Source organism: Daktulosphaira vitifoliae, unplaced genomic scaffold, assembly GCF_025091365.1.
Source record: "Daktulosphaira vitifoliae isolate Bord-2020 unplaced genomic scaffold, ASM2509136v1 Scaffold_5, whole genome shotgun sequence".
NCBI classification, from domain to species: Eukaryota; Metazoa; Arthropoda; class Insecta; order Hemiptera; family Phylloxeridae; genus Daktulosphaira; species Daktulosphaira vitifoliae.
This window is the reverse complement of record NW_026099576.1, coordinates 19,882,043-19,893,029: the sequence shown is the minus strand read 5'-3', so window position 1 is coordinate 19,893,029 and position 10,987 is coordinate 19,882,043. Positions and strand designations below refer to the sequence as shown.

Sequence of the window (10,987 nt, the reverse complement as noted above, 5' to 3'; positions counted from 1 at the left end):
AAAAAAAAAAAAAAAAAAAAAACACATCTTAGTAAAACCAATACCTTCTCAGCTTCGCATCGAGGCTAAAAGTATACTTTAGTGCATACTAAAATTAAATAAATTTTTTTACAAAAGTCAAATTTTAACGAACAAAATTATAAGTCTTCTTTTTCGTCGTCTTCTTCTTCCTCGTCTTAATCCCCATTACTTGATGTCGGCCACCCTTATCCTAAACTTTTACTTGACATTATCTCCCACATCTACGATCACATCAGCTCTCCTCATATCGGATTCGATAACATCTCTCCATCTCTTTTTTGGTCTTCCTCTACCTCTTCCTTCAACATTCGTTTCTACAACTGTTTTTACAATTTCCAATTCTTCTCTCCTCATAATATGAGAAAACCATCTAAGTCTATTTTCTCTCATATTAGATAGATATTACACCTATACTCCCTCTTATATGTTCGTTCCTTATCCTATCTTCACTAGTCATTCCAATCATCCATCTAAGCATTATCATCTCTGCTACACTCATTTTCTGTTCTACTTTCTTGTCAACCGCCCAACACTCTGAACCATACATCATAGATGGCCTCACAATAGTCTTGTAGAATTTACTTTTCAGCCTCATTGAAATTTTTTTATCGCACAAGACGCCAGACGCTCTCTCCACTTCAACCACCCGCACTTAAATCTGTGTCTTACATTCTCGTCAATACCACCGCTCTTTTGCACAACTGACCCTAAATACTTTAAATTTTCCACCTCTCCAATCACGTTCTCACCTATTGTCACTGATCTCCTCATTTCACCTATCTCGTGATCTCCTCTGTCAAACTCGTACTTTATATACTCTGTCTTACTTTTATTAACACTATTTCGTCAGCAAACAACATGCATCACGAAACCTCTCCTTGTATTTCTCTAGTAATTTCATCCATCACTATAGAGAATAAGTAAGGGATTAAAGCAGAACCTTGGTGCACTCCTATTCTTACCCGAAAACCTTCTGTTACTCTTCCTACGCTTATTACCCTAGTAAAAGTGCCATCACACATGTCTTCTATTATATTAATGTACCTTTTTGGAATTCCTTTTTTCATTAATGAGGTTTTGAAGTGATCATTAATGACCACTTTAAAACCTCTCTCGATAATCTCTCGATACTCTATCATACGCTTTCTTCAAATCTATAAATACCACACAAACCTTTTTTTATTAACCCTAAACTTTTCTATTAGTTGCCTCACACAAAATAATGGCTCCAATGTTGACTTAACAGGCATAAATCCAAACTGGTTTTTAGATACCGATGTCTCATTTCTTGTTCTCTTATCTATTACCTTTTCTCAAATTTTCATACTAAAATTCATAAGCTTTATGCCTCTATAATTTCCACACTCCTGTATGTCACCTTTACCTTTAAATATCGGCACCGTTTTTTCCAAACATTCATTTGGAATTTTCTCTTCTAATAAGATTTTATTTAAAAGTTCCTTCAACCACCTTGTGCCAACACCGCTTAATATTTTCCATACTTCTACTGGCACTTCATCTGGTCCCACTGCTTTATTCTTTTGCATTGATGCCACAGCCTCCGATACCTCTTTCTCACTAATTAAATCTACCAGTCCCTCATTCCACGAGATATCATCTAATGTCTCTTTTGGGTACTAATCATTCAGTTATTTTTCATAATACTCTTTCCATCTTTTTTTCACATCATCATTATTCGAGAGTACCTTATTATCAACATTTTTTATACAACTTTTATCATATTCTCACCTCTCATTTACCTACATGTCTATTCATATCTCCACCTATCACAGCATTTTCATTGCCAAGTACCCCTTGCATGCATCATTTCATCAATCTCTCACCAAAACAATTCCTTGTCTATTTCATCACATCCTACTTGTGGTGCATAGGCACTTATTATATTCAGCTCTTTTTCCTTGAATATCAATTCACATACAGCCAACTACACTTGTTTGGTTGAAAGAGTACAACGTAGGTTTTTGCGATTTGCTGGTTTTGTATTAGATATTCCTCATCCCCAACATGAATACTCACTTATTGCCGAATACCTTAATCTTCTCTCACTTGCTGATCGCCGAAAGGCCCTAGGTACTAAATTCTTAAAAAATTTGCTTGATGGTAAAGTTGATTCTCCATCTCTTTTAGCGCTAATTAATTTTAAAGTTCCTCAGAGAAAATCCAGAAATCACGCTCCCTTCTTTATACCTATCTGTTTTTCATATTATATTTCTAATGAGCCAATTAAACGTCTAATGAAAAATGCCAATGAAGACCCTTTTTTCAATTTTAATTATACATTTATTTTATATACTTGGTTAAATGTTTGTTTTTCATTTTTTTTTTTTTGTTTCATTTTCTGTAACTATATTTTTGTATAATAAGGGTCACTCCCGTTTAATAAATAAATAAACAACATTGATCACCTTATGATAAGTTAGGTTACACATCGACACTTTTTCTGTGGAGTTTTCCGCGTTTCTTCTACACAAAGTATATCGCAGTCATTCTCAACACATAGGATAGCTTGAAGCTCTCCCTTATATGTTGAAAATCCATCAATAATTTGCGATAGTATAGTTAGAGCAGGTGTTGGTTCTAAAAAGGACCGTTTTAGTAGTATTGGCATATTTTGCACTGGTGTTGGTAAGATTAGTATGTTAATCTGCTATGAATTATAATCAACAAGGCGTAGTACTTAGGTTTTTTTTTGTTCAAAATATTTATACCTAAACTATACTAATGCTAATCTAATCAAAAATTTTTAGTAAAGCGTTCAAGGAATAACGCTATAATAATTTTTAAAAAATCATAACTTTTTTGATTTGATGTAGCAGACTCCAGTTTTCACTGATATCTTTTATATTTTACAAAACATAAAAATTTCAAAAATATATCTCACAGCCCAAGTAAATAATACTATCCCGAGACTGAGATAATAATTAAAAATGTAAAAAATAACTAATACATTTTCGCAGTATTAGCAATTACAAAAATACTAGTGAAAACTAGAACCTACTAAGTTAAATTAATAAAAAGTTATGATTTTTTGAAAATTACAATATCGTTTTTCCTTGTGTACTTTACTACACACTAACTTTGGAACTAGTCGATCGAAAATTAAAAATGTTTGTTGAATACACGTGGTGATATATTTAGGGTAAAACAATCATTTTTTCGGAAACATAGAAATATATTTTATTTTTGAAAAGAGAAAAATCATTCGGTTTAAAACATTCTACAAAAATATGTATTAAAATAAATTTTTTTCATCCCTTCCATTATAAAAACCTTAACTTTATTATTATTCATGGAAAATAAATCGCGTACTGTTACTAATAAATAATATAATAAGTGTTCACTCCCGTACTTTACATAATATGGACTAACAAATTGATACCACAGGGAAATTGTAAAAAAAAATCAAAATTTTACAAACATCAATATGTTGTATAGATATAACTACTGAATTAAAATAAGAGTNATATGTTGTATAGATGTAACTACTGAATTAAAATAAGAGTTTTTGATAATAAACCAGGGAGTAGAAATATTAGGGGATATTAAACGGTATATAAATAATTTAAATAAAAATTTAATTATATTAGAGCTAATTATATATTTTTTTATAATATAGTCAAATATTAAAAAAAAAATTTTAACTAATCAAGTTTTGGCTTAATTTAAATATGTAAAATTCTTCAACATAAAATAAACTTAATACACAATAAAACACCCAAAAGCTTCAAAATACATTTTTTTTTTCAATCAACTCATTTCGAATGTGTTTTTTTTGTTAAAATTGAAATTATTGAATATGATACACGCATCGCCTAAAATCAATTATGAATTATGAATTAATAATTATCATTATTTTTATATATATTTTACAGAATCATCAACTTAGTCTCATTCTCAACTATATGATCCACTGTATCCCACCACGCCCTAATATATATTTATTACTATATTAATCAAGTCACACACTTTCTAAGGAGTATTTTATATTGAAGTAAAATAACAAACCACAATTTCAGTGTTTTGTCTAAAACTTACCGAGGCAAATACTTCTAGATTCAATAATTTTTGTGGAGTAATATCCATTTTTAATTTGTTTGTGTTATTTAAGCTCATGACCAATAAGAGCATTTTTTGAAATTGTATACTTTTCTCGGTCCAATCAATATTATACAAAGCAAACTGTACTTCATTGATCTATAAAATCGTGTAAAATATAAATTTTGTAAATCTTACAAATCTGTAGATAGTGTTTAATTCTAAGAAATTGGTAGATTATTACAATAGCAAAATTAACTCCTATTTACTTAATTATATCCTGATATGTAGTTCTCAAATTCAAAAGTATAACATATTATAGCAATTGAATATAGCATGATATTGATATTTAATAATTTATTATTGTAATTTTTTCGGTGAATTTTTAAAAAATTATAAAGTAGTTATTACTTTTAAACGTGTATAAAAATTGAAGGCACAATACAATACTTAATAAAACAAATTTCTTTTTACTTATAAATAATTACACTGGTCTAGAAAGAACTTTCATGAGAATCAAAAATATACTTTTCTAAATCAACTTTCCGCAATGCTTTTCAAATATTAAATTAGACTTTTTCTATCACTTCTATGTTTTGATATTATTAAAAATTATTAAAAAATGAGTATTTACATATAAAAAAAAATTGTTTTCAAATTATTACTGATTTTGATTTTTAATATGATAAAAATCATCAATGCAAAATATCATTTTAACCAATTTTTTTGGTCCTTTAATTGTTTTTTGTGAATGTTTATTATAAAAAAAATGAATTTATTACCATTACTTTTGGCTCAACTTGCAAGTTTGAAATTGATATTATTAATTACAAAATTTTATGAGAATTAAAAAAATGGTACTGTTAATATTAATGATTTACTTATATAGTTCATTAACTAAAAAAACCAATCGAAAATTTGTTTAAAAAAATCTACTCAATTGAGCATATTATAAAATTTGATTAGTAAAAATAAATATTTGATAATAAAAATTTATAGTTTAATTCAGGTGAAACTAAAAATCATTTTTTTTAGAAATGATTTATATAGAAACATGATTTTTATGACATCTATATTTGCAGATTCACAAAATTTATTATCAAAGGTAATCAGACACATTACAAAAATTCAGAAAGTAATTAGTAATACAGAAAATATATCTATTGATAGTCATAATTGACAATAATCACTCCGCGACTGTGACAACGACGTTGACGATAAAAAAATCACATTGTATAATATATTGTTGGATGAAATTGGTTATACAATTAAAATATTTAGAAATTATTCGTAATATAATAGTCTATAATATAAAATATCAAAATTTATAATATAAGAGATGTACAACGGAAATGGGTCGCTTAAAATAAGTGAAAATACATTGTATACTGTTATTTTAAATAATATTATAGTACTCGATGTTTTTAATGATATCAATATTTCCTCTTAAATAATATACCTGTACAAGGGTTAATTAAAAAAAAATTATAAATCTATATATCTGATTCCAAGTTATTCGTTGCTGGTCACATACACCAATGAAAACATCCCTTCATTGAACTTCTTACGAATATAATGATAACGAACATCTATATGTTTAGTTTGTTTATAAAATTCTGATTTTTCACCAATTTGATGGAACTATGATTGTCCTCATACAAAACAGGTGTCTCTCCTTGTGATTTCAGAAGATCACTTATTATTAGCGTTATCCAAGTTAGTTCCTGGACCGCTAGACTCAGTACCATGCATTCAGCCGGATTAGTTGGAAATGGTACCGATTTTTGTCTTTGTGAACACCATACTACTATTCCATTAGTCATCATGAAAACGTATTTTGATAGTGATCGCATAATTTTTGTATCACCAGAATAATCTGCATCACTATATAACCATGTAACTTAAGTTTCACTCTAGAATAAAAAATATAAACTATAGTTATGGGTTCCTTTTAAATATTTTAAAATACTTTTCACCGCATTCCAATGTATTTTTAGAGGTTTTTTTTAACTAGCGACTGACAATATTTACAATATATGTTATTTCAAGCCGTATGATTTGACTTAGATATAAAAAACTTCCTACCTCTTCTCTGTATGGAACTTCCCCTGCTTGTAATTATTCTGATAAATTTGTATCTAATGAGTGTTGTGGATCTACAGGAATACATAGGGTGCTGGCTTCACCCATATTGAATCTCACCAAAACCCATTGACAATATAACGACTGATATATAAATATTGACCAATCCAATCTCTGATCAATTTCTGTTCCCAGAAAATGATTAAGTTAACCTGCTTTCATCTCAAAGTTGCTCTTCAAGTATTTTACAATTAGGTCTACCTGTTCATCATTTGTTGCTGCTATTATTCCATCGTTTACAAAAATAGCCGCAATCATTAATTGTTCATTTTTATTACTTACAATTACACAGTGATCTGTCTTTATTTCTTTTTGATGCAAGTTTAACAAATTTTTAAATTTTTTATTCCTGCATCTGGGTGCTTGTTTCGATCCATAAAAGCTTCGTTGAAGTTTGGACTTGTTTAGTTTCATCTTCATATCCTTTTGCCTAGTTCATGTAAATCTCTTCTCCAAGGTCACCATATATAAAACTGTTTTTATATCAAATTGTCCGATATTTACTTTTGTGGCTGCTCCTATTGCTATTAATATTCGTATAGAGAGGCATACTTTACAACTGGACTAAAAGTTTCTTGAAAATAAATTCCATGTACTTGTTCATAACAATTTATTACTAGTCTGGCTTTAATCTATCAACTACTCTATTTTTCTTGAGTTTGGTTCAATATACCCAGCCATTTTTAAATACTTTTTTATTTGTTGATAAATTTACTAATTTCCACAATTCATTCTTTTTTTATGATAACATTTCTTTATCATTAACGTTATTTTCTTCACTTTTGAACACCGTTTCTGAATTTATTTCTCCATCTTTTTTTTCTAATTTCGATCTCTGTTTCCGTAGATTTTTTGAATATAAGGTCTCTGCTTAATAAAACTTTCCATCAAAACATAGGCAGTATCCTTTAGTTTCTTCTGAATACCCAACAAATATACCTTTTCTACTATTTTGATCTCATTTTTTATGTTTTTCTTTTGGTAAATGAACTTGCTAGGAGTTGTGTTGGGATGAATTAGACGACACGGATGGTTTTTTTTCCAGATGGCGTCGAGCCGTTTAATGAAAAACAAAAGAATACAAAGAATAATAACACTAAAACAAATGATAGAAAAACTGCGGTGTAATAACACTGAGGCGATTCTGACCGTTTGGTGAAAAACAAAACAAAATAGAGAACTGCGGTGGTGGTCCGGTTGCGTTGACGGAACNCAACAAATATACCTTTTCTACTATTTTGATCTCATTTTTTATGTTTTTCTTTTGGTAAATGAACTTGCTAGGAGTTGTGTTGGAATGAATTAGACGACACGGATGGTTTTTTTTCCAGATGGCGTCGAGCCGTTTAATGAAAAACAAAAAAATACAAAGAATAATAACACTAAAACAAATGATAGAAAAACTGCGGTGTAATAACACTGAGGCGATTCTGACCGTTTGGTGAAAAACAAAACAAAATAGAGAACTGCGGTGGTGGTCCGGTTGCGTTGACGGAACGGTGAAAAACCAACAGTATAGGTGTCACGAAGATGACTGACTACACGTATTATTGCGGCGGGGTATTCGACGCTAGGCATTTGTTGGACTTTACACCACGACGATAACGCGTGTGTATAACGGTCCGGTTTATAGTGAAGAGGGGGCTGAGAAGGAGCTGATACGACCGCGGAGTGTCAAACGTGTGACAACGCCNTAAAACAAATGATAGAAAAACTGCGGTGTAATAACACTGAGGCGATTCTGACCGTTTGGTGAAAAACAAAACAAAATAGAGAATTGCGGTGGTGGTCCGGTTGCGTTGACGGAATGGTGAAAAACCAACAGTATAGGTGTCACGAAGATGACTGACTACACGTATTATTGCGGCGGGGTATTCGACGCTAGGCATTTGTTGGACTTTACACCACGACGATAACGCGTGTGTATAACGGTCCGGTTTACAGTGAAGAGGGGGCTAAGAAGGAGCTGATACGACCGCGGAGTGTCAAACGTGTGACAACGCTGTGGCCGTGTCAAACTTCACCAATAAATACTCTAAAATTGCTTATATATTTTATTATACCATAATTCATAGGGCGTTTTTTCTTCGTAACCTAAATTTAACGTACAACTACATATACAGCTATATTTATCACTTTAGCCTAAAGATTTTTTAACAATTTTTTACTGTATAATATAGTTCTAGCTGCTTCTATTATTGTACGCATTGTTCGTTCCTCTTTATTATTTTTCTGTGGTGTATATAGTACGATGGTTTCATGTTTTATACCAAATTTATTCAAAATACTTTTGACTTTATTATTTTTATATTCCAAACCACAATCACTTAGTAAAGTAAAAACTGTTATATTTGACTGATTTTTCGCCGTATTTAAGAATAATTCAAACTTTTCTTTTAATTTATTTAATATTTAATTTAAGTTATTGAATATAACAAAATATTTTTTACCAACAAAAGAATTTTAATCCATGAGTCCACAAACATCACTTGTGAATTATCTGACCTGGTTTTGTTGTTTTGGTACTGTTCAGTGTAAATGGTTCTGTGTAGTTTACCATAAACGCAAGCTTCGCAAAAACATTTGTTTTCCGTTTCCGTGAATTGAATTCCTATATGCCTTAGTCAATTCTTATCAAATTTGATATTCTGATGACCTAGTTTTTCATGCTAATTTTGTAATGTAAGAATTTTGCTATATAAATAATAGAAATTTCTATCTCTTACGAAATCTTTGTTTTTAAAATCATCGAAAACAATTTATTCTCACGAATTCCAACAGCAACTGTACTATTTCCTCTTTTAAATGTACAAACATTGTCTGTTATCATTATTATACCTTTATCAAGGCATGCTCCACATGACAAAAAATATATTTTTAGCTTAGATTCATATAAAACATCTGACAAAAAACTGTCATCCCATTTTTCGTCAATTTTTGCTTGAACATATATATATATATATATATATAACATTACTTTATCATTAACGTTATTTTATTCACTTTCGAACACTGTTTCTGAATTTATTTCTCCATCTTTTTTTTCTAATTTGGATCTCTGTTTCCGTAGATTTTTTGAATATAACGTCTCTGTTAATTATATAATTTTAATAATTATAATTCTATATATATTATATATATTTATTCTAATTATAATTCTATATATATTTATTATAATTATAATTCTATATATATTATATATATTTATTTTAATTATAATTTTATATACTTTTACCAATAGCCATAATTTATTAACCTTCACCAATTAGCATTAAATTTCGAACGCCTTATAGGGTCTTAACCATTCTCTTCTACTGGTTCTATGATAACTTGCCCCGGAGTACACATACCATTTATCATAATCACTAATTTTGCTTATCACTGAATTATGGCCTAGTAGTGCATTTCAAGAATTGGATTCCATTTTATTCTTTCCGTTTTGTTCTTTTTACGAACCAGCAATCTCGTTTCCAATGATATGGTTTCTTACAAAAATTGCAATTTTCCTGTTTTTAATCATTATTTTATTAATTATCAGAGCAATTACTAAATGTTGAATATTTTTGTTTTTTTCTTTTATAAATGATTTTTTTTACCGCAATTGTACTATATTATCATTTTTCTGGATTTCATAGCCACTACTTTGTCTTGTTTCCACTACTATAAGTCGGGATGTTAAGTTTAATAATGTTTTGTCCTCTGATGATATAGAATATCAAACATATTAAAAATATTTATAATTTTCTGGCAGGTTATAAGAATTTTGGCTATAAACATTGATCGGATATTGGTTTACCTAACTGTTTTAATTGTTTATTTAAGTTTTCTAATTTTAATATATTTTGTGCCATATTATCATTTTTATCCATTACATAACTATAAAATTTTTGCTGAATCAATATAATTGATGTATCAGATTTTTTTTCATATTCACTCAGTAATTTATTCCACATACCTTTCGCTGTGTCGTAGTTCCTTATGTAGTCTAATGACTGCTCATCTACTTCTGTCATAACTATAAGACGTTGAGCCTCAGTATCTATCATTAGCCATTTTTTTGCGCTTGTTTTTAACGCAATTATGCCTCTGCGTCTGTTTATGCAACATGTTTTATTATTTGAGTTGGATATTCATAAATTTCATCTATTATAGAAAACAACACATCATATGATTTTAATATTACGTCTTTTGAAATATCATTTTTNATTAAAAATATTTATAATTTTCTGGCAGGTTATAAGAATTTTGGCTATAAACATTGATCGGATATTGGTTTACCTAACTGTTTTAATTGTTTATTTAAGTTTTCTAATTTTAATATATTTTGTGCCATATTATCATTTTTATCCATTACATAACTATAAAATTTTTGCTGAATCAATATAATTGATGTATCAGATTTTTTTTCATATTCACTCAGTAATTTATTCCACATACCTTTCGCTGTGTCGTAGTTCCTTATGTAGTCTAATGACTGCTCATCTACTTCTGTCATAACTATAAGACGTTGAGCCTCAGTATCTGTCATTAGCCATTTTTTTTGCACTTGTTCTTAACTCAATTATGCCTCTGCGTCTGTTTATGCAACATGTTTTATTATTTGAGTTGGATATTCATAAATTTCATCTATTACAGAAAACAACACATCATATGATTTTAATATTACGTCTTTTGAAATATCATTTTCCCCAATTATCGCTGCCGTTTAGTATGTAAATTTTTATAGATTCGTTTTCCATGATAACGAATTTCCTTTACACTGTCTGCA

General features: G+C 29.3%; 2 protein-coding genes and 1 long non-coding RNA gene across 5 annotated transcripts in view; 1 reads left to right on the top strand and 2 right to left on the bottom strand.

Annotated features, from left to right (window-relative positions):
• The window catches only part of LOC126907346 (trace amine-associated receptor 1), a 326,541-nt gene that overhangs the window by 133,297 nt on the left and 182,257 nt on the right, over positions 1 to 10,987 (top strand). The window contains exon 1 of one of the 3 annotated variants that reach the window (XM_050688556.1): positions 10,393 to 10,402. The exons of 1 other annotated variant lie outside the window; for it this stretch is intronic. The gene's annotated coding sequence lies outside the window, so the exon portion shown is untranslated. Of the gene's footprint in view, positions 1 to 10,392; positions 10,403 to 10,875; positions 10,886 to 10,987 lie in introns of those variants that run through there. One more of the 3 variants, XM_050688555.1, reaches the window with a different exon arrangement.
• LOC126907358 (uncharacterized) overlaps positions 3,679 to 10,987 on the bottom strand; it is a 13,561-nt gene continuing 6,252 nt past the window's right edge. The window contains exons 6-7 of the mRNA XM_050688579.1: positions 4,078 to 4,236; positions 3,679 to 3,854 (exon numbers count right to left, since the gene is read on the bottom strand). Coding sequence (XP_050544536.1) covers positions 3,795 to 3,854; positions 4,078 to 4,236 — 219 coding nt within the window. The 3' untranslated portion in view covers positions 3,679 to 3,794. The remainder of the gene's footprint in view (positions 3,855 to 4,077; positions 4,237 to 10,987) is intronic.
• LOC126907364 (uncharacterized) lies at positions 9,060 to 10,267 on the bottom strand. The gene is made up of 3 exons (XR_007704494.1): positions 9,816 to 10,267; positions 9,476 to 9,725; positions 9,060 to 9,309 (listed from the first exon to the last, which is right to left on the bottom strand). It is a non-coding gene; the product is annotated as an uncharacterized LOC126907364 (long non-coding RNA).